This window comes from Populus alba, chromosome 5 (genome assembly GCF_005239225.2).
Source record: "Populus alba chromosome 5, ASM523922v2, whole genome shotgun sequence".
Taxonomy (NCBI): Eukaryota; Viridiplantae; Streptophyta; class Magnoliopsida; order Malpighiales; family Salicaceae; genus Populus; species Populus alba.
Genome location: NC_133288.1, coordinates 19,239,529 through 19,265,195, shown reverse-complemented (window position 1 = coordinate 19,265,195; position 25,667 = coordinate 19,239,529). Strand labels below are relative to the sequence as shown.

The 25,667-nt window shown below is 28.8% G+C and overlaps 1 protein-coding gene across 1 annotated transcript; it reads right to left on the bottom strand.

Annotated features, from left to right (window-relative positions):
- Positions 1 to 6,021: 6,021 nt before the first annotated feature.
- Positions 6,022 to 9,160, bottom strand: LOC118061753 (WRKY transcription factor 71). Its single transcript, XM_035075305.2, has 3 exons — positions 8,522 to 9,160; positions 7,909 to 8,049; positions 6,022 to 6,960 (listed from the first exon to the last, which is right to left on the bottom strand). Exons 1-3 carry the CDS (start codon positions 8,989 to 8,991, stop codon positions 6,591 to 6,593), a joined length of 981 nt encoding a protein of 326 aa, XP_034931196.1. The 5' UTR covers positions 8,992 to 9,160; the 3' UTR covers positions 6,022 to 6,590.
- Positions 9,161 to 25,667: the final 16,507 nt, after the last annotated feature.

The window sequence follows — 25,667 nt, the reverse complement described above, 5'->3', positions numbered from 1 at the left end:
AGGAATAGATGCATGTTTTCTCAGGCTGCTTTTTTACGTTGTGTTTGACTGGGTGCTAAGAACCATTCACACCTATATACATTTGTAAGACTTTTCTTTCTCTCTTTTGTTCTTTTCTTATTACAAGAGTATTTATTTATACAGCAAGAAGTATATCAATGCGTATATTTAGATGCATCTAGTATTCTACCGAATGAATAAGATTTCAAATTAATTTTTAATACAATAAAATAAGGTGTCGGTATTATTCATGCATTTTCAAGTATCATGAATTATTTTTATTGAGAAACAGTAAGATGATGTTTATGTTTAATAAAATAAGTTGAAAAATATATAAAAAAAAATTGAAAAAAAAATTATTAACACTAAATAAATACTAGAACTGGAAGCTGATCTTTCTAGTATGGATGTTTTATTTTCAATATATATTAAATTACAATAAAATTTCTTTTGTAGATTCAATTATAATCAAAACTAATGTGAATTAGTCCACAAACACTAGTAATGACCTGTTACATGTTTCAAATAGACTAATGACTTGATCCAAGATAAAGACATCGAAAGAGACATTAAATGCATTGATTTTAAAAATTTCGACAATATTAGATTTGAGGGGTCTATCAGAGCATCAAGAGAAAGTCTTAAAACATCTTATCAATGTACAAGAGGGGTCAAGTCCAATCTTATTTGATCCATAAGATGAGGAGAAAACACAATAAAAAAAAAAAATCTAAGTTGACTTGGAAAACAGAGTGGCGGTAAAGCTTCCTAATTATGTAAGAAGATTATTCCAGCAACTTTAATTGTATTCTTTAGTATTAGAAGGATCCTAAAAGGCTTATACCACCAATTACTTTCTTTTCAAAAGAAAAAAAAAAAAACATAAATCTAGTATAGAATCCTACCACAACTTGACAACAACATGTGCAACTACATTTCCTTTAGTTTCTAGGATTAATGGGTTACACGGAAGACTATAAATTAGCCTTGAGTTAGTCCTGTAATATTTTTTTTTTCCTTCTCTTCTTCTCATGGCATAACAATAATTTAATATTATGGGTTTTATTTTATTTTATTAGTTACAATCCAAGGCTTGTTTGAGTTTAATTAATATTTTGTTTTCAATTAAAATCCAAAACTTGTTTGGATCAAGTTATGAGCTTTTTATTTTAAAGTTTTTGGATCAATTTTATAAGTATGCCAAATCAATCCACTAGGGTTGTATTTTCATAAGTATTTAAATCCTTGTAAAGCTTAAAGAGGGATTTTTTTTTATCAATGAGAATTCAAAATGTTTTTTTTTTTTTTGTACTCGTGCGAGAGGGATTCTTGTATTTTTCAGTTCTTAAACGAACTAAATTTAACTTATCAAGGATTAACTGACTTCATGATGTCATTCAATTTCATTCTGACAGTATTGGTGTCTTGAGATAGGTTTTCATTGTGTTACAATCCTATCAAACCTGTTTTAGCTTTTTATGATCAGATCTCAATCTTGATTGTCAATTACGTGACCATGTGATCAAAAGGTTCACGTCAAAAACAATAACGAAAGGTTAAAACTAGCAGATTTGAATATTTTTATTTCAATCTTTTTGTAATGTCTGAATGCTCACCTGCAAGTCATTTTTGAATATAAATTAAATTAATCAAGATTTGTACTTTATTATTTAATATTTTCTTAAAATCCATCTTAGCTCACGTGTCCTGAAAAAGTCCATTGAAAGTCTTTTTGAATCTTTTAATCCTAAATCTTATCACTAGATTAACTGAAACCTATAAGGGATCTCTTAGTATTGCTTTGATTGCATCAATAAAGCTCTAGGAAAAAGAAGAGTTACTAATGTCCCCACTATAGGAACTTCAAAACTCTCTAACTCTCTAATAACTCTTCTAACAAGTAGAAATGCTGAACATATTTTTGTTGTTGTTTTAATTCATGAAACAAATGTTATTTTCATGAAAAGCATTGTTTTTTAACAAAAAAAAAAAGACTTACTATGGTTGTGAAAGTAAGCTTCAATCGGTCATTTTGGCAAAACTAATATAAAAAGAACATGAGAACAATAAAGTTATTAAAATTATATAAAAACTTCACATAAAACTTAAGAAAATAGATATTTGATTATTGTTAATATAAATGAGAAAATTATTTTAAAAATTATATATAATGCTAATTCATAATTCTTCATAACAAAATGAATAATACCATTTTAAAAAAACCATGTTTTTCCATAAAACAAGGACATAATATTTTATAACATATGTTTTTGAATAAAAGACATGGAAAATTAAAATAAAGATTAGCTAAAATGTCCAATCATTTGAATTAAGAAAGAAAAATATATCTCTCTAATTTGAACTCTATTCCCTTATTAAAGCATTCCTTTATTCTTTTAACAGAAAGCACTATTTTTTAAATAAAAATTTATTATAATCTAAAAGGCAAGTTTTAATTAAAAAATATATATTAAAATAATGCCTTAATATTTTGCATGTGATTGAAGAAAATAAAAGAAAACTAATTAATATGATAAAACCATGTCAAGAATCTATTTAGAAATACAAGAAACAAACATTTTTTTAACTTTATTAAATATTCATGAACAAATTCTTTTTTTTTTCTTCATATTTTGCATATAATATCTAAAAAAACAAATTTTAACATTCTCATAAAAACACATAATATTTTTAAGAACTATGTCAAAATTAAATAATAATTTAAATATATTCATTTTAGTCATAGTGTTTTAAAATAAAAAATTAAAAAATATTATGGAGAAAAAACATAGAAAAGGCTAGGGGCATGTGGGCCTCTCTCGTGACCAAATAAAGGAAGCGCTTGACCTCTTCTAATTTTCTTTTTAGTTTAAGGGCGGACGACAAATAATCTTTTTTTATATTTATTCAAATAAATAGACTACACCTTATCTTCTGGTTTTGGTGGTTAGAAAGTCAAGTTGGGATTTTTGAGATCCAAAATAATAATATTTTTCAATCTATCTTCAACTAATTAAAACACACCCAATAAACACCCTAATAAATTTAATAAGCAAATTTCTAACCCTATAACATCTATAAAATCAGTTCAAAAACAAAAAATAAAATAGAAAAAATCATCCCTCAATCTTTTTGTGATGATAAGGAAGTTTAAAAACACATTAATACTATTTTTTTTTACTGGGGGAACCCATCAACATAAAAATCAACTTTTTTAGTAGATAAAATATGTCCAACTAGCAACTTTTTCTCTCTTTCTCTATTTGTCAAAAACTTTCTTTTTTTTTTCTTCTTAAATTAAAGGGATTGAAATATAAAATAAATAAATTATAGGACAGGAAAGCCAAACCTTAAAAAGGGACTAAAATAAATAAATTAAAAAAATTCAAGGACCAACATGTATTTTCAGCGCCACCTGAACAATAAAAAAATAGGGCTGGATCTTTGCCTCTATGCTAAATATAGTCTATAATGTTTTTATTTTTTCAATCGATAAATTTAGATATGATTTCGTAAGATTTGGCATCAATTAAAAGACGGCAGTTTTCGATACGAAGATTATAATGCATTATATGAACTTCACACAAACCGAAAGGAATAACTACGCTATCATTAACATGAAAATAACATAAAAGGATGAGATTAAAAAAAAAAAGTTTAAGAGACTAAAATAATAATAAAAAAAAAACTGACAGAAAAAAAAGGAGCGAACAGTAAATTTTTTTTAGTAAAACACGATCTTTTAGTTCATTGTATAATTATGGCCCGATTTGGGATGGAAAGTGGCTCGGTAATTAAAATGAATTGCCTAAAGCTGAATATTAAATATTATTTAATTCTGAGAAAATTATTAGAAACTTTCTGTGTATTGTTCCTCTGTCCACCTAAAAAAACGATCTATCCTTGTAATTAATGTAAATAGAGGAGCACTATAAGAATCTAATGTTTTCTTCTAACTTATCATCTAAATAAATAAAAATATTTAGAACCTAAAAATTAATTAGCAATCTACATGTATAAAACTTTTATTACAGCATAAGATCCATGATATATATCTACATCTATCAGCAAAATTCATATCTTCTTATTCAATCTATAAAAGTTGCAGCTCGTTGATATTTATATTTTTTTTTATTAAAATAATATTGTTTTGATTTTTTCAAAACCTGATGACTCGGTCAAAACCCGAAATTCAAGCCTTGGATCGAGTTAGATTTAAAATCTATGTACATGTAAATTTAATTTATATTCTTTAAAAGTCAAATGAAATAATTCAATCATGATGTATTAAGCTCTGCTTAAAACCTTTCAAATAGTAGATATGATCAATCAAACAACACAATTCAATATTATTAATTAGTAAATAACTAAAACTTTTATGAAATTAATAAAAGTATTAGATATTTTAATAATAATTAACATATGAAGTCCACCATGGATCGATGCTATAATTAATTTCCTAATTCTCCATATTATATAACATTAACTGTTTCATAACTTCACCGTAACTAACTATAATAACAGCTTCATAGTCAATGACACAGCTCATATATACTATATGTAAGAGATCGACAAAGATACTCGATGACAATTCCTTGAACGCAATTTTTTCAACACGATTCCTCGGAATGAGAACATAATTATACAATGAACATATATAATTTCCTTGACTTGCATGGATTTTGTGTTTAAAAATGTTGTTGTCTTTGCCAGAACTTGGCAGGTTAGTTTTTGTACGAGGACACGTCCAAAGAATCCCAGCTACTGCTTGCATACAATAATATTATTGTGTGAGGCATGATCAGTGCCTCCCTCCTCGACGTTGTTCTTTGAGGAAAACAACTAGGTATTCAGTGTGATTGGGATGTTGGTTTTAATCCATTGTATCATTTGACTGTGTTTTTTATTGGATTTGAATTGATTTTGACTTTTGAAATTGATGAAATAATTAAAAATCTCGGAGACAATAATATAATTTGTAATGATGCAAATTATTTGGACTCTACTGTTTTCTAATTTGACCTCTCTACGTCCTCCTGGAATCGATTAAAAACCTACAAGTTAGCAGGTCTTGGCATTTTTTTTATATAAAAAATAGTCCACTTTAGTTATAAAAAGCATAATATTTAATTATTGTTCTGGAATACAAAAAAAAACAAAGATGGATGAGAGAAAGAAGACATGTTTCTCATGAATTTTTTATTTCAAAAATATAAAATTCAATTTTAGAAAAATATTTATTTTATATTTTCATATTTATATTTTTATTGTATTTATTTTAAACTGAACTCTTTTGGACAAGCGTGTTTTAGCTAGGATTCCAAGAAAACTTAATCATTACATTTGTTTGTCTCTAGTTTAAAATTATTTTGTGTTGGAATCAAGTGCAGAACTCGTTGGATTCAACAATTGATACCTTCTGATTTCCAACAAATTGCTGTCAGTATCAGTATGTATGTATGTGTGTGTGTGTGTGTGTGTGTATATATATATGGTAAACGAGTCAATATTCCAACATAAAGTGTTCAAACTGATAATGAACTGCTGAAGATTGAATATTGAGTAGCCATGGGACCAAAACACTCTAGATTCAAAATAAATAAATAAATAAATCTACAATAGCCTTCTAGCTCATTGTTAGTGTTAGAAAAACGGGAGGAAGGAGAAGTGATAATTAAATAAAGTTGTCTATATATCAATCAATTTTCTCAAAAATAAATAAAATAAAAAGGAAACATAGAGGATGTTTGTGTATAAAACCATGTATATATGGCCATACTATATATTCTCAATTATATTTGTACTCTTCTGTTACACAATCGGGAAAACTATCCCCTCGTAATTTTTTCCGTTCCTTTATCTTTTTTAGTTACACTTCGTGTGATTTTGCAAAAAAAATAATAATAAATAAAGGTAGCAACTTATTGTTATAATTTCTACTTCACAATCATATAATATATACTAGAAGTCAATTTTAGCATGAGAGATTACATAGTTTATTTATAAAAATAATAATAATAATAATAATAAAGTTGACACAGAGATAATAAATTTGTATAGTTTGACAGAAAATGAGAGGGCAACAAAACATTAGCGGCATCGTGACCATTACAGAATTCATCATTAAATTTACAAGGAAAAAGGAGAGCACGGCGCCAAACTGAAAGACTTTGACAAGAAGAAATAAATTAACAAACCCAAATATTTTAATTGTAAATTATCTGATCTCCTTGCATAGTATAGCGACTTGAAATTGAACATTTACACGTAAAAGTCCTATCAGCACCTTCTCCTCTCACTTCCAATTTTGGCAGATTCAAGCAAACTGCCGTTCTCTTGAAGGGAACCCCATCATTTACCTTTTGACAAATGGGAAAAGGGTCTTTGTAGGATCAATCAGAATACTGCATACATACACACCAACATAAATACATGTGTGTATATACATGTACATAAACTCCAGTAGTCAGAAATATGAATTCAATGCTCTATGTGAGCACCATACTGGTATTAGTTCGTCCATGAAAATCCAAGTACACTAAAGAAACAGACAGATTAATTATGAGAGGGAGAGAGAGACTAGAGAGAGTTCAAGGCTGTTTCTTGTGGATGAAGGAGGGAACTAAATCTTGCAAGAGGCCGTAATCCGGAGCATAGAGCTGGTGCTGGTGCTGGTGCTGGTGCTGTGGATCATGGTTTTGATAGAAAATCGAAGTTTGGTCGCCTTGGTTACTTGGTGGAAGCAAGCGAGTCAGGAAATCCTGAGGAAAGCTCTGCCCTATCGATGTGGATGCCAGAAGGGATGGTGATAGCATTCCAGCAGCATTACCTCGAAGAGTTGCTGGACAGTGATGGTTATGCTGTCCTTCATACGTGGTGATGACAATCGACGGGTCTTGGAATGATCTTTCCACACGCTTCTTAACCATGCATTTTTGAGTGGTGCATCTGTAATAACTCCTGCAATTTCGGGCAAAGGAGAAATTTTTTTTTATTATTATTATTCGTGAATTTGAAGACATATATTCATTGATCAAAAGGAACACAATTAATGGACCTTAGTCCAAACTTACAAACCGAAACTGATCATAGAGCTTCCAATAACCTCAAGAAGTGCTTGCAGATTAATTAAATCATAGCTCGAGAGTTCACTACTAGGTTCCAGCTGGGAGATTTTCATAAACTTTAGCCTACAGCTAAATTTTATAATGTGCTGATTTATTCAGTGTTACGTGGTTAAGCAAGGGTCAAGAAAATGAAAGATAGTGAACCAACGGCGGTACTATTGGGCCTCACGTCTACTTTGGAGATGAAGCAACTATATATCTAGGCACTATTAGGGTAATAAGAGCATTATAAATGCAGTGGTCAGCTAGCTAGATGTACATACGTGTTCTTCAAGTACAAAAGAAGTTGGAAAATCACTAAACATAGATTCTATTGGCTCAAATATGATATAGTCCAAAGAGAATTAATACGTTATCAAGAGAAAGAAAGAGGACTAATGCACCTAAGCTCCTACAACTTTGACACCGAAGTTCTTAGTCTTAATTTGCTCGCCATTCTGAGTAGTAAATTTCTTGGCTAAAATTTAGCTTCACAAAATGGAAGCTTACAGCATCCTACAGACAGTAAATGTAGCAAGGGATGGAGTTTTACGACAACATCATTTGAATGCAACGACAACTAATAGAGATGTGATCTTTAAATACATATGCTAACAATTCAGCAGCATATCCGGCTAATAAAAATCTAACTGCATATAATAAATAATTTCAACTCAAACGATGATTATCAATCATTTGGAACTGCATGCATTCTTCGATTTCTTATCGATTAATACTCAAGTACATCTCTAATGAATGCATATAACTACGGGGGATTAGATATATAGTTGAGCAAGATGACCTTGGATAAGGGCTATTCTTCACTGCCTTCTGACCGTACTTTCTCCACCTGTATCCATCTTCAAGGTGATCAATTTCACTCTTGGTCAAGAAGGCAAACCGTGGCTCCTTTTGGCGTTTCTCCTTCTTTTTTGTCTTGCTCCTGGTGATCCAGAAAATACGAAGTCAAAGCACATAGAGCCAGATCTTGGTGATCTAAATGCTAAGCAGAAATTTATTTCATTTGACTAGGGCTTCTAGACGTACTAGCTAAAACATAATACTCTATATTTTATTTAGATTTTTGTGCGTTAACCTCCTGGAAACTGATAGATTAAGTATTCAATTAATTATATGCATATGGTACAAGAGTTTGTAAGAAATGATCGCCCATATCCCTTTGTACTGCAAGTAGTAAAAGTCGTATAATAAGTTCAAAAACCATCAAGGAGAAAAGGCAATGGTAACTGCACCAGTTATTAAAGACTTTGACGGTTTGTCTTGGGGAAAAAAAAAAGAAAAAGTGGTGTACACAAACCCTAATTACCCGTCAATTGAAAACCAAAGAAAAGGAGTTACTTAAAAAGCTTGTTACCCTTTTCCATGAGCTTAGAAAAGAGAATCAAGAAACCTACACTTTCTTAGCATCCCCATCGATATCCCCATCTTCAGTGCTCTCTTTTGGCTGCTTATGTTTCTTGATCTTCCCAGGGTCTTCTTCGGTTGCTCCATCATTAGAAGAAGAATTGGATACGGAGGAATTTGGTGTGGATGGAGTGTATTGATTTGTAGCTGCTGACTCTCCAGCACCAATTTTCCTTGAACCATCTTGATCAACGGGACTAATTACCTCGGATGACGAGCAAGACACGTCGAGGGCTCTTGATAAGGTGTTATAGTGATCCATGGAGCCATGTAAACAGTCAGTGAAGCTCATAAATGAGGGATCACTAAACCCCTGCAAGTTTTGTGTGGGTGCTTGTTGATTGTACATGGAGAGATTGTCATTGAAGAATGGAAACACCGACACCGGCCGGTTGGCTCCTTGCTGAATATTGTAGTGAAAGGGGTCATAATGGTATGGATCCTCCTTTTCATTTGACATCAAGAAGAGGGAAGAGAAGTGGAAGGAGGAGGAGGAGGAGGAGGAGGGAGGAACTAGCTAGATACACCACAATGCTTGAAAGCTTCAGAGAAGGGGATTTACTCTAGATGCTTGTCTTCTTCTTATAATAAATAGTAGACCTTTTTTTTATATTTTTATTTTGCTTTTCTTGGGAGAGAGAGAGGGAGAGGGAGAATTTAGTTTAGACTTTAGATGGTAGGTTTGGCTAATCTCCACTCTTTTTTATTTTTTTATTAATTGAACTCAACCCACCGTATCAAAAGTCTCACGCTAAGTATAGAAATTATCAATTTGGTTAGCAATGTCCAGCACTAAGCAACAAAGGTTGAATCCTTAACAGGGTACGTGCATTATTAAGTCTAGAAAACCCTCTTCTTTTTTCTTTTTTCTTTTAACTTTTCTTTTTCTTCATGTTTCATGCCTATACACTTTTCTTAGTTTTCAATACCAGGCCTAATACTGATAAAATAACTCACTATTACTAGGGATTTTAATTATTTACCAAAAATGTTAAAGGATTCTTAATTATTCCACGATTATATATATATATATATATATATATATATATATATATATATATATATATATATTTCGGTATGGACACGCCTTTGCATGTTCAATGCTTATTTTATCCCATGATTTATTCTAATTAGAAGTAACAAACTCACTCGATATCTTATATATATGAGATAAGTACCGGAGATAAAAAGTTTGTTATTGATAAATTAATTAATTTCTTAACTTAACAATTCTTTAAGCTTGCTTTAGTGCAAATTATATGTGATTGAAATTCCAAAAATAAGTCAATAATACAAAAGGATTCCAAAGAAAAAAAAATAACTAAAAGAAGAAGAAAAAAAAAAGGTGTGAGCCTATCTAAATTAAGCTACTAAACTCTTGGGTCATATTATAAGATTGAGATAACTCTATAAAAAAAAAAAAAAAAAAAAGCTATGGAGCTTCTTTTAAAAAAAAAAACAATGTGGATTAATTAATGAGATCAAAACAGAAAATAAGTTCACAAAAAAAAGATGAGAACTTGTGTTAACTCATGAAACTCGTAACCTGGACCATTTGATCAAAAGCATCAAACTTGAAAAATTCATGAAGTCTAAACCTTAAAAAATCAAATGTTAAAGGATGAGATTAAAGAAAAAACATTAAATCACAAAAAAAACATAAAATAACAATAAAAAAAAATAAAGATCAAATTTGAAGAAAAAAACGACAAAGCAGATAATTTTGGATTAAATGGCTAAAATAAAAAGAAAAATCAAGTTTACAAAAGAGTTAAAAGAAAAACCCACCTAAAAAATAACAAACTAAATATTTTGATCAGGGGATGAAATTGAAAACAATTGAAATTTTGTAAAAGAGATAAGAGAAAATTGAAGAAAAAAATAACCAAGACCAAATTTAAAAAAGGAAAAAAAATAAATAAATTGAAGAGTGAAATTGAAAAAAAAAACTTATAAAAAGCCAAGAATAATAATAAAAAATCACAAGAATAAAGATTGATACTCAAATAATCCCCAACAAATAGGATTACCTTGAGTTTTTAATTGCCGGACGTGATATCGAGACAAGAGAAAGAAAAAGCAACTCTAGTTGAAATTCATCTAGAAAAACAAAACATGCATTGCCGGTAAAAAAAGAAGGCATTGCAAAGAATCTAATGACACGGCAAAAGATAATATTTCACCTTCGAATGACGTCGTACTTCCCATTGAAGTGTGGTGCGACCCTTCCACACTCGACAATGTGCATAACATACCTCAAATAAATTTAAAAATTAAATAATTTTTAATTAATTAATATATATATATATATATATATATAATGTCAATTTACCCCTCCACTATTCTAGTTAAAACATGAAACCTAGCATCAAAATCCAAAAGTGCCCCCAAAGTAAGCCTAAATTAAATTTAATAATTTTAATATGTAAAAAAATATAAAATCTAAACCAAGTCTCTAACAATCAATTATTTGGTTTTTTGCTTTTAAAGATATCAGAGATATTTCACGCTCTCTATATTTTGTTAATAAATAAAATAAAATATTTGTTTCATTTTCTAAATTCTTGTGGGGAGAGTTACTATTATTATTTTGGCACAAATTTTTTTTAAAAAAATGAAATGGTTGGATGAACAAGGTTAGGAGATTAGATGAACCCATCCTTTTTGGTTGAAGAGTGACCACTCACGATTTATAGGCAGTCACAGTCATGTAATAAAGGTAGAGTTGCTAATACATGTTCATGGTCAATGTTTCCATCACTACGGTTTCTATTGGAGTATTGGTCTCACACGTGTCCCGTAATGGGCACCGTCTTTTGACCGTAACTAGCACGTGGGACACCATTTTCTCCAAAATCAAAAGGAAAAATTTGTCTCTCTACACGTCATCGTTTGTCCTCTATACTTCTCCGTTACTCGCCGAAGTTTGTGGCGACCTTTTTGTTAAAAGCAGAGCATCTAAATGAAAACTAAAAATAAAAAATATATATTATTTTAGCTTTTCATTATTTATTTTATGTGTTATAAAAGTAGTGTTAAATAAAATGTCATTTTATCATTTCTTTTATAACAATGCTATTCTTAAAAACAAATATACTAAAACACTATTTATTGTAATAATTTATTTTTTACTAGTTTTGTTTTTTACTTGATTTTTTTATTTGTTTTTATAAAATTATCTTGGTTTTATAATCCATGTATGAGTTTGGAGAGTTCACCTTGAGTTGACTCGGGCTTTTTTTTTTTATTTTTTAATATTAGATTAATTGAGAATCATCGAAGTTGTTTGTAGACCTGTCATGTCAACTGTGCTATATTAAGTTGTTAAAATAGTTGTGTATTAAATATATTAAAATAAATTACAATTTTCTAAATATATTATTACTATTGAAGTGCACATATATATATAATAAAAAACTATAATTACACTATTCAAAAAATCATATTACCAATATGACTCTTCTAATTAAATAACATCTTTCATTAAAGATGCTCTTAAAAAAAAATGTTTTTCTTAACAAGTAAATAGTCGGGCTGGCAATATCATATTGTCTTTTATAATGTTCGGTAAGTAATTATTTATATTTATTTTATTTTAAAATAAACACAAGAGAAAATTAAAAGAAATATTTTTCAGTTTAGTTAAAATATTTTCATCCTTCGAATATCTCTCTACAAATTATGCTTAAGAAATAACTACTCAAAATTATTTTCAAAGGGTTAATTGAGACCTCAGCCCCTGCTAAAAACAATAAAAAAATATAATAATAGCCCCCCATAACTCTAGTAAATTAGAATTTTAGAGAAAAAATATTGGATTTTTAGATTTTAGCCCCGCAAGACAAAACAAATATTTCTAGTTTTGTCGCCCCTAAAAATAATTCATAGAGAACATAAAATTTTCTGTTTTTTCGTATTGAAAATCTCTTTAGATTTATTTTTGTTTCCTTCTTCTAATTTTTTGTGGTTAAGATTTAAATTTTAAGTGAATCAAATTGAATCGTACGTCTACAAATTGCTATATTTATACTATATTTTAAAGACAAATTGTGAATAATATTATGAAGCAAATTAATGAACGTATGAATCAATGCATAAAAATGAAAGATGGGATGATAATTAATTAACAAACCAAACTTTATATCAAAAGCCGGTCAAACGCAACTTCTCTCTTAAAGGGTACGGTGGTTTGTCTATTTTGTTTTCGTCTTGGTGCATTTGTTCCGTGTTTTTGGATTTATGGGTTATGGAAGTGTACGTTATTATTGAATAACATTTCAGTTCCTTTCATTCTATTGAGTTTGTGACTTAGAAAAAAAGTCTATTGAGTTAGTTGTTTGGCATGGCAACACACTTTTATGATGTGGTCACGATCAAATGGCAACCACCGATTTGCTCTCACAAGAAGAAAAAAAAAGCATCAAATTAGAATTTCATTTATTTTCTTAATTATCGCATCATATATCAATAAACTTGGTGACAAAGTCCCAGAATTCCAAGTAATTTAGAAATAGAACCCTCGAGTTAAATAATTAGTTAATTTATGGGTCTCTAGGAATCTCGTTTTATATAAATATGGAGACTCCCAGATGCTTAAGTAAATATATTTTTAGAGAGAGAAAGTACAATAATATTATAGAGAGAGATACTCTCAAATATGCATGCAATAGAAAATATAAATTATAAATCTTTATTTTGAAAGATTCGTTGTGTATTTATAATCTATAAGTTTTGATATTTTATAAAAAGAAGGAGTTATAGTGTAATTTCACTTTCATGATATTTTGAGTTGTATTCCACTTATTTTATTCAGTAAAAAGATAGTGATATAGCAGGTTATGAGAAACTTTAATACACCTAATATTGTTAATAAAGCGTAAATTTATTTATTTAAGTTTATTTGTTGAAAAATAATTCATCTAAGTTTTTTATAAAAATCTATAGAATTTAATGGCATTAAATTCAGGTATCATATTTAAATTCATGGGTAGAACAAATCTAACACGCTCGGTGTGCGATGGTAGAAAATTCTTGGATGATAAAATCGAGACCATGACTATCTTTATAGTTAAAGGTTATTTTTAAGTTTTTTCTTTTGAATTTGTTGGGCTATTAAGATAATAATTAGTTACTTCATACAAGAAGAAAGACAACACAAAATTCTTTTAAAGTTCTAATGAAAAGTAGTATTTACTCGTAACATAGAATAAATTTCCTGAATATAGATCCCGATCCCGGTTATTATATATAGACTCCCTTTTCTCTAATGGGTAATACATCAAAAGCGTAAATTTCCTCCTATTTAAACAATCAAGAATTTAAAGAACATGGTAAAAATAATACAAAAATCAAATAGAATGGCCAATACATCAAGAATTTTATAGTTTTGTAAAATGAATTTTTTAAAAAAATATTTTTAAATAATTACCGATGGAATTACATATGGTATTTTTCGAGACAAATACCGACGAAATAAAACATATAATTTTTTTTTGCACGTCTTTCCCATTAGTAAATCCATCGGTAATAATATTATTTTTTTATTACCAACAGACTTATGGATAGAAAAAAAAAAATTACCAAGAAAGTATTTATGTTGGTGATTTCATTGGTAAATTAATTAACAACAAAATATTAATATAAATATTGACGAAAAATTCCATCAATAAATATAAATATTATGGTAATGATATCAATGCCTTGTAATCTTATCCGCAATGTGACTAGCAATGGTTATTGGACTAGTGAAAGAACTAGTTGGATGAGGGTAAAAGGATGTATATGAGAAAAAGAAACGGTTTGTTGAAATCATGTTATTTTTTTTAATCAAAATTAACCTATAATATATCAAGGAAATTAATTAATTTTCAAACAAGCACACTCCTTGATCCACTAAAGTCAATCTGATGCTATGATTTGAAGAGTTTTTTTTTTTTTTTATTGAGGGCAACTTAAGATGATTATATAGCTTTTAGCTTAATAAAAATGAAGTAAATAAGTACTTTTTGTATATTTCTTTTCTGTTTGTCCTTTGTGTGCTCTCTTTGTCGTCGTGCTAGCCTATTATTACTGCTTTCAAGCTTTTTTTATCATTTGGGAAGTTAGGGAAACTGCTTTCTTTCTCCCCCGACATGCAAAAAGAGGCATCATGTCGACTAAAAAGAGAGTAATAAAAGCCTTTCAATTTTCCTTGAATCGCTATAAATGTATACGGAAGCTTGAAAGTGCCGGAATGGAGTAAGTGTTTCCCTCATAATCCACATGAAATTAATTAATAAGCCGGTCCATGTGATTTAAAAAGTTTTGTTTCAAGCTGTAGCTAAATAAATTAGAAGTAATTAATGCAATGCTTAAGATGGTATGGATCATACCACCTTTATTTTCCTTTTCTTTTTATTTGGAATCTACGAGTTCCACATGCATCTGTGTATAATTTTCTTTCGATTTATATAATATTAAATTGATGGAAAATTTGTGAAGTTATGGAGCAAAGGCTAAGCGACGTGCATTTAAACTCTCTCAAGTTTTTTCCCACGGAGGAGAAACTCACATCAAGGCTGTCTTCCATATTTTGGATCCACGTATTCTTCGAGAAAAAAAGCAGGGCAACATTTTCCTCGTAGAATGTCAACTTTTTTGGCACAACTTGAAGGAGGAACATACGGCTGCGTTTAGGGTAGACTACGACTCTGTTCTTGCAGTTTAACAAAACTAAAATATATATTTAATTCTTTAACTCAACTCTTCTGTAATTTTATAATTTCTTACATTTTGCTTCTTATTAAAAAATTTGATAAAGAAGGAGAGGGAATTAAAAAGAAATTACTAAATTAAAAATGATCAATATATATCCTGTATAATGACATTAATCGGACTGCGGCAAGGACCGCCTCCTCGCCTACTTTGAAGAGGAAGCCGAAGCACATGTTTGACAAGAAAACTTCAAAAATTGTCAAGAACCCAATTGATCTCACGCAGACATGGGCGTGGATTTTTATGACGATATCTACAAGCCGCAATTTAAACGCGTGGATCATGTTTTTGTGCAGGTTTGGTCCAAATAATCATACAAATGTCTATTATTTTTTGAAAAAAAAATATCCTGGATTAATTTAAATTTTCAAATCAAACAAAATATAAAATTATTGTATCTGGAATTAGATTCGATTTTACTTTGTCTCTTCCACTACTTTTAATCCATTGTTTTCAAAACTTTTTTAAAAAATCCAAATTAATAGAACCCTAACAGATTGATTTCCATGGATCATTCCTTTTTGAATCATGCAGTTTAGGGGATTTGAATTTGGAAAAGGGGAACTGAGTAGGTCGTTCCAGTGAGTCTATTTAGGAGAGAGTGCTAATTTTAAATAATAAATCATGCTCTTCAGGTAATTTGAGTTTGGATTTTTTTTATTTTATTTTTTTCAATTGTGAGAACTTCATGGTCAGATTCTGTGACCAACTTTGCATCTAAGATAGAGCAGCGTCTGGTTGAACTTGTCTGTGTCATACCAGCGCCACTTACGTTCCGCCATGCACGACTTCATGATCGCTCGCCATCTTCTGATTCTCTGGCTCCACCATATGCTGCTCCTTCACTAGGGAATGATTGCGTTGGTTATAGTGGGCCTGTGGGTGGTTCTCGATGGCCGGGTGGTGGTTCAAGACTGGATTATGGGGCGGTGGTTTTGGTGGTAGAGGAGGTAGAGGACGTGGTGGTTGGAATAATAAAGGTGGTGGGTGGGACCGCGAGAGGGAGCAGCATGTGATAATGGAGGTGCATCAACATTCCATGAATTCCGAAAATGAGCGAACTGTTTGATACTTTTCTATTGAGAAAACACAATCTGGTTTGGTTTGGTACTTCATCGGAATCGACAGTCATCGGCGAGATCATCTGAAGAAGATTTTGTATTAGTTACCGGTAAGACACTATTCAAGATATTTACAAGGCTGAGGTGAAGAACCAAGAAAGCCATGTGGATCTGCACGGAAAAAAAGAAAAGAAAAAAGAATATGGGTTGCAAAAAGAAAAACGAGCAAAAGTCAGATAGATTATAGTGTACACCACATGTTTAATGAAAGTTCAAAATAAAAATAGCAATATAGGAATCACTGGATTGCCATGTTTTATTCATTGGCTTTTTTATTTATGTTTACCCCTCCTGCGATAATATTGTAAATAATTTAATTTTTTACGTGATGTAAAATAGTATGAACTTATAAAGTTCAAGATATAAACTAATATTATTAAAATTTTAAATATTTTATTTTTTATGTAAAGTAGTATGAACTTGTTAAGTTCAAGATGTATACTAGTATTATTAAAGAAATTAAGGTAAAATGAAAAAATAACTAAACAACAAGATGATATATATATATATATATATATATATATATACTTAAAAACCTTGTTAAACCCATTTCCAACCTTAAAAAACCCTTTTAAATTAATCAAAAAACCAAAATCAAACTGAATAAAAAAACTCTTGATGCTTGATTTATTTTTTCTAGTAAAATAAAGGTTTCAAACCACCTTAATGTTACACTTTTCAGTAAGATGAACCACTTGACACTAATATTAACTTTTTGGTAGTTGAAATGTAATCAGCCAATAATTTTTTTTTCTTTTTTTTATTGACTTTCTCTTATTTCTCTGAAAACACGAAGACTAAAACATGAAAAAATAAATTTGAAGAACTAATTGTAAAAGACTTAAATTAAAGGAAACAAAATTCATAAATGAAGATTTTTTTTTTTTATGAAAATAAAGTGTTTTGGATGAAAATAAAAAAGGTCATCTTTCTTTTTTATTTTTAATTTGATCATTATTTTTTTAATTAGTTTTTATATAGTAATTTTAAATTATATTTTATTAAATTAAATTCTAATTCAATTTTGAAAATTTATCAAACACTTTAAATTCCTAAGAATATACAAAAACAATTAACTATTAAAATATCATCAACATAATAGATAAAAAAAATTGAAAAAAATAATAGCTAAGATGAAAAAAAAAAATGTTCATTGAATAACGTCTCAATTGCTATATTACTGCACGGGAAAACAATATATTTGTATTAGTTTATGAACAGTGTCATCCATGATAAAAGGTACTTCTATCACAGCATGCACTAGAAAACAAGATATTCCACGGGTAAATTGGGAAAATTAGCACCAAATATATAATTAAATGTCGAAAATAGTCTAGGATTAATTTTTTTTTTTGTGAAATAACACAGTTTAAAGATACCGCGGTTTAAAAACACGACATTTCAATAATATTATGGTTTTGAAATATGATTTTAATACATATTACATTTTTGAAACCATGATAGTTTTAAAAGATCACCGTTTTGAAAAACAACTGGACATTTGATAAAGGTTGGAAACTGTGGCTAAAACGGTCATAACGTTTTAGCTACTGTAAGATTTTGAATTTCATGTTTTTAAGCTTGCAAAAGTTTATAAATTCATGGTTTTTAATCTGTTGAATCTAAAATTTTATTTACTTGTGATTTTAAAAGTTTAAATATTTATAATTTTATCAAAATTTGATCAAAATTTTCTCTATACTATACCTGAAATTTTTTTCCCTTTTTAAAAAAACCTGTAAAAAACCACAATAACCATAGCTAACAAATTCTAACTAAATTTAAATATATTTCATATTTTATAATCACTACAAATAGCTCCAGAAATGTAATATATATACATAGAGACACATACAAAATAAATATAAAATAATTTAATAATACAATATTTAATTAATTCTAAAATATATAAATATAATTGATCTATTTATATATGTATATATTTATATTTAATTAATTCTAAAATATATAAATATAATTCATCTATTTATATATGTATTTTTTCTATCGAATGATCTGGTTTAGTAACACAACCAAATCCATTTAATTAATATAATTACTGTGTTTCATAAGAATAATATTTAGTAGGTATTATATTTTAAAAACATGATAACATCAAACTATATTATTTTGCATAAAAAAAAAATCCAATCAATGTGCTGATTTAAAATAATAATAAGAATATAAAAAAACGTATTCCTTATGTTTTTCACTACAATGCAATGAAAAGTAATGATGAGAAAGGTCCAATCTGATGCGTGATATGGGCGGGAATAATTTAGGTGGAGGTGTTTTCAACGCTCAAAAAAGGAATAATAATAATTTACAAGGACAACAACGAAGAGCTGAGATTGTTGACTTTTGTTTACCTTTAATTTCTTCATTGGAAAAAGTTTATATACATACGGAAGGCTTTTTATTTTTTGTACAAGCTCAAGTCAACAGTGGGCAGGTTGTTTGCTCGGTATGCGCAGTCAGAAGCATCAGCACGCTATTATGGGCTAAGGAAATGGGATATTTTCGTTTATTATCACTGTTTAAAATATGTTGATAAAATAAAATATTCAGCACGCTATTATGGGCTAAGGAAATGGGATATTTTCGTTTATTATCACTGTTTAAAATATGTTGATAAAATAAAATATTATGATTTTTTTTTTTTAGTAAAATAGCATAATTTATATATATCATGATCTGAAAATGCAACTCGATATTCAAACTTGCTGTGATTCAAAAGCTCCGAATGTTAAAGAAATTCTAAAATGAATGGACATGAATAATAATAAAAAATTATATAAAATCATCAAATTCTATTACAACATCATCAATATTATAAAAAATATTTCAACAAGATAAATCAATTAATACTAAATGAATTCACAAATGGTTATAAGAAAAGATCACATTTATTGTTCAAAGACAACAATACTAATTGCACAACAAGGCAGGAAAAACTTTTCACTTTTAAAACTTGATTTTACGTGCTTAATCATTGAATTTGAGGCACTTTGATATTTTACTTAATGTAGATAATAATTAAAAAAAAAACTGTTTTATTACTTTTGTCGGGAAATAAACTTCATGAATGATTTCTTTTCTGTTTTGTTTAAGGTTATCATGATTTATAAAAAAATATATATGTTTTGGAATTGATATTTGAAATTGTAAACATCTAATTTTTATTATATAATTAAATAAAAATTATTTTTTAAAAAATTTATTAAACCTAGCTAAAAAACTTGGGTCTAAGGTCTTTTTTAAAAAAAAAAAAATAATAATCACTTTTCAAGCTTGACTTCGAGGGCTTACTCATCATCTTTGGGGAAATTTGCTCTTTTACTTAATGTTGATAATAATTTTTTTAAAAAAATAATTTTATTTTTCCCCATTTCATGCTGTTGAATTGGTTGAGAAATAAACTCTATTAATGGTTTTTTTTTTTTTTTTTTTGCTTTCTTTAGGGTTATTACGGTCTCTAACAAACATCTGTTTTAGGATTGATACTTGAAGCATCTAATTTTTATTAAATAATTAAGTAAAAATTATTTATATATATAAAAAAGCAATACACAACTAAAAAACTTGGGTCTAAGATCTCTTTTTTTATAACTTTTAAAGCTGGACTTTAGGGGCTTAATTGTCAAAATTGTCAATTTTAGATCAATTTGATCTTTTACTTGATGTTGATAATAATTAAAAAAAAACTATTTTATCTTTTTTCCCATTTCATGCATCAATATTGAATTGGTTGGGAAATCGACTACGTGAATGGTTTTTTCCTGCTTTGTTTAGGTTATTATCACGACCTCTAACAAGCGTTGTTTTGGGATTGATGCTTGAAATTACGAGTATCTAATTTTTATCATATAATTAAAAATTTAAGAAAAAATTATCAAACCTGGCTAAGTTCATGAACCAAGTCGCATGCGACTGAAGTCATACAATATGCCATCATCTTAATAATTTTTTAAGAAATTCATTGTTCCTATAAGATAAACTATTGTGGATTTGCATGATGATTTTTTCTCCCTTTAATTTTTTTGGACCATTGATTTTTTTTCAATTTAATCATTCCATATTTTGTTAATCTAAAATTATACTTCATGATTTGTTTTGTACTTCTTTCTTTGGATTTTCTTGGTCTCAAAAATATTTTGACATTGAGTTGGTTTTGATTTTGCTGAGAATGATTTGGTTTGATTGTTTGAGAATAATTATAAATGAGGGGACCAAAATAGCAACCCTTTATTTTAAAAGATGATATTTTAGTTTGGCCATGGAGATTTTATATATATATATATATATATATATATATATCTCTTCATATTGCATTGATTGATGATTCGACTTTATGAACTGGTTTGCATTATTTTCTTTCCGCTTATCATAATCTCATAAAAATATCTTGATATTGGGTTAGTTCTTGATTTTTCAAAAAGTAATTTAATTTTTTATTTGAAAAAAAATAAAAAATGATGGGATCAAAATTAAAAGCTCGTTGAAATGGCAACTCTCTCTTTTAAAAAAAATAAAAAAAATTATGTTAGTGCTTTTAGGCTTAGGATTTTATCCAAAATCATTTTTGGTCTCTTTTGTTTAAAAGTTGTACGATTTGGTCCAAAGATTTTATTTTATTCACATTTTAGTCTTTAGGTTTTGGAGAGGAGAGAAAAAGTCATTAAATTATGAAGAAAGAGAGAGGAGTTCGTTGTTCAAATTCCATTCACAAAAATAGCTAAATTTGATGTCAAAGTGTTCCCCTCGAAAATAGAAGTGTCATTAAGGTGTTTTTAGGCTTCTATATTATTTGAAAATGAAGATCAAAGTTTAAAGAGTTTCTTTTTAGTTTAATTGTGTTTTTAAATAAAATCTAGGTTTAGTGAGTTGGAGGCTTAATGTTAATTTTGAGGTTTTAATAGTATTTTTAAGTGAAAATATGTTGAAAATTGAGTTTTAAGGTGAAAAATAGCATAACATTATTTTTCAGACACCATTACTATGGTTGAATTATAGGCAGCAACTAATGCATTGCTTGCTATATTTTTTCAAAAGAATATGCTTGTTTTTAAAGACCAAGTACACTCAGCCATGTAGACTCATATGTTTGAGTTGTTTTGTTATTATATATATATATATATATATTTCTTGTAAATTCTTAGATTAATTAACGAATATGTATTAATTTTATAAATTTTAATTTAATTTTTACTTTGTTCATGGACAATTGCTTTTTTTTTACAACTCATCATAGTAAAAAAAGTTATTTATTTTTTGATCCCCCCGCCATTGATTTTTTATATATAATTAAAAAAAAAAACAAACAAACTTCTTGAACCCAGTTAAGTCCATGCCTGATTTGCAAGTTTGACAGATTAACTCGAATTAATCAAATGTATCGTTGTCTCAATATAAAAAAAAATATATCATCTTAATTTTTTTTTAAATCAAGCCACATTTTTATCAATATTTCAGGTTGTCTTTATACTAGTCAAGTCAACCAAGCCATATCAAGTTAACTCCATATAGTTTAGTTTGAAACCTACTTTAAGCATGAATTCGGGTTAGAAGGTTTCAAATATGACCCACTGAACCAAGGTTAATGATATTTTAAAAGAGTTTCTCATAACAACGCGCAAGCGTTATATTATTATTATTATTATTATTATTTATACTCACATCAAAATTATAGGGGTTTTTTTTTTTTTGTAGGATTAAAACTTGCTTTTGGAATGATGAGAGAATGTTGTCCAAGGAACAAATGCTCTAGTGAAAGTTTTCAAAAAATAAAAATAGAAAAAGCATGTTAATGAGACAAAGGGATTTTAGTTAGAGAAATATTTGTTTATCCTTATTTTAGATAAAAATTTTTATCTTTACAATAAAATTGACAAAATATAAAACAAATTAGTTAAATAAGTCATTATGTGTTTCATTACAGATACCTAATTCATAAATTCAAAATAAATTTCATCAATTTACAAATAAATATAACTTTTCAAAATTTCAAACAAGTTTTAACATGCACAAATCATACACCTATACAACAAATTTCTTTGGAAAAAAAAGCTATAAAACAAGTAAACATTCAAACAAAATACATATACTACAAAAATATACAATTAAAATTAATATTTTAAAATTGAATTCAAACAAAAAATGGATAGTTTTGCTTACTTGATTTGGAGAATCCTGAATAAAATTTAAATTAGAACAAGAATGCTGACAGACTTAGTGTTAGGATGGCTAAATTTATGGTGGGAGGTTGATTGTTATAAAATAAAGGTGTGACTGTTTGTTGTAAAGCTGGGAGAAAGAATAAAAGGAAACGGGGGAAGGTGGGAGGGAGGGGGGTTGTTGTCAGATTATACATTAAATATTACTGATAGCATTATGAATGAAATTAACCGATAGGTTAGTTTCATTGGTAATTTTGTCTATATTTAATGACACATCATTATACTTTTTGTTTTTTATATTTCTTCTTTTCTATTGTAAATTCATTGGTATATACCAAGAGACTATTTTTGCCGGTGTTTATCAATAAATATAGCGAGATGTTATTTTGTTGGTAAAGTTCATCACAATCTACTAACAAAATAATTTTATTGGTATTTCTATTTATATTTATCAATTTCATAGTGGTACTGATATGCATAATATTTGAGTCAATTATTAAAAAATTTATTGCTACTTGAAAATACATCAACAGGAAATAAATATTTACTTTTTAGCCACTCCCTAATCAGCATTGCTGGGGATAACTTAAGGCTAATTTTTAACGCTAGAAGAAAAGGTCGTATTCTTGTAGGGTATACAACAAAGCAAGAATCAATATATACAAAGTAGTGGTCTATATATATATATATATCGAGATTATTATAACCAAAGCAAGCATCAACAATTATGTAAGGCCAATGGTTAACGCTAGAAGAACAATATTGGCTAGAGTGTTTTCACTTATCCTACTATGATATCAAGATTATTGTTGAATAATAATATTTATATAGAATTATTTATTAATAGTAAAATAATATTTTCAGTTTAATAAACATTTATAATAAACAGATCATTAAGAATTCTAGTATTTTTTTATGTTTAATTTTAATTATTTTAACAATTATAACCAGCAAATCACTCAATATATGTTTCTGTTTATACAAGGCACACTAAACTATAAGACGTGTAAAGGGGCTAGCAAATTAACAAGGCTTGAAAGTTGAAACCATAAGCCTCTAATGGTCTTTAAGAGGGAGTCATTAGTTTGTTTATTTTTTAATTAGAGTTTAATCCTGAAGAGTGTCTCATGTCAAAATAATATTAGAATAAACCCTGTGGCCATAAATATAATTCCCACGTCCCACCACCTTAATTATTTAACGTTAACTCTTTGATTGTGTGAATATTGACTTGTCGATTTCTTTTTATGTCGGGGAAAAAATAACGTGGCTTGCAAAACCGCATTCAGTCCTCGGAATATGAAACCAAGTTGGCTCTTAGTGGCGATTTTACTTCCAATATTTCAGCCGTTAGGTTCAATTTTCTCTGGTCAAAAATTGGGGAAAATCGGACAAGATTAGGCTCTAGACTTGCCTAATTAATGATGAGAATATTACTTGCCGTCTGAACATTGCTCTCCCATTTTTTTTAGCACCTATGAGAGTCCCTTGTGGCACCTTCTACACATACAAAGTCCTAAAAAACGCTCCGGTTTTGTGTGGTGTGGTGGTGCAGCTGAAATCACAGCGAGGGTATTAAAAAAAAATTAAAAAAAATTAGCGTTTCAACCGATTAGGATTGATGATATGAATTAAAAGTTTTAGTAATTTAATAATAATAAAAAAAAAGATTAACATTGATGATAAAATAGTAATAAATTCGAATGCTATCATTCTTATATATTCTCCTAATTAATGATATATTTCTTCGAAACCAAGAACACCCATGTTGTCGTCGTTGATTGTTTCGAAAATATACTTAGCACACATTCTCTCGGTTTAAAATGTAGATCCATGGAATAAAACAAATGATCGTATTTATGAGTTTGTGCTGGAAGTACCCTTCATTTCCATTAAATAAACCCGATGTAGCATGAGCTTTGTTAAGCGATGAACGAGCATGAAAACAAAACTTGAAGTTATTCGAAGATGCTAGAAAAATGGTGGTTGCCCAAGTCAGAAACTTGACTTTTCTCACTCTCTCTCTCTCTCTCTCTCTCTCTCTCTCTCTATATATATATATATATATATATATATATATATATATATTGTAATTAATCTATACATAAAATAATTTTGTTGCTTTATGAATGCACGTCAGACTTTTCAATACTATTATAATTTTTTAATAATAATAGTATTGTAAGTTAATTCAATTATATAACACCAACCAGAGCATCGGATGGATTTAAAGATATAAAGTGGTGCTGTCGAGGGCTTGAATCGTTCTTGACTATCGAGCTCCCAACCACAGAAGTGTTTAGACCATGAAAGAATCTATTCCACACCAAAGGTGCTTCTCTTAGATTGATCTCCATTAATTAACATTAAACACATGCCTTCTGAATCATTCAATCGTCTACTCCACCACCGAAGATATTATTCTTTTGGGAGAGGATGAAGGGGACAGATAACGACGTTTGTGTAGATAACTTGAAATCTTGACGTGAATCATCAGTGTGGCAATATATTATATGTAGATTGACTGGTTCAAGCGTTTTATGCTCAGACTCCAGCATCAGAAAGGTCAAAAACTCACTTAAGAGCGTTGCTTTTGCGGTTTCAAAAGTGTGGTTGCTTGGCTCCCACCGCATCAAATTATTAAACCAGTTGAAGATACGGAATGGGATGTAATTATTACTTTTAGTCTATAGTTATATATATAATGAGGTGGGGGCAGACTGAGGAGATAGAGAGATTGACTTGGTTATTGTAAGCTGTAATCTTCTAGTTACCATTATCGATATTAATTCAATTCAGTTTTCTCGATCTTTAAGCAAGTCACGTTGCGTTTGAACGAGAAATTAATGGATGCCAGGAACCAAGACAGAGCCAAACATAGTAAAAGCAAACTATTTGAACAGTACTAGTTAATTTTAGGCAGTCTTGTCTGATCTCTGTGCCTTAATTTTGTTGAATCCTAACCACTTGTAATCAAGAAACTCTTATCTAAAACAATTTTCATGCCAATTTAAAGTGAAAATTCTTAATCATAGCTCCACATTTCTTAAACATGCACCCATTGAAATTAAATTTCCCCCATCTTC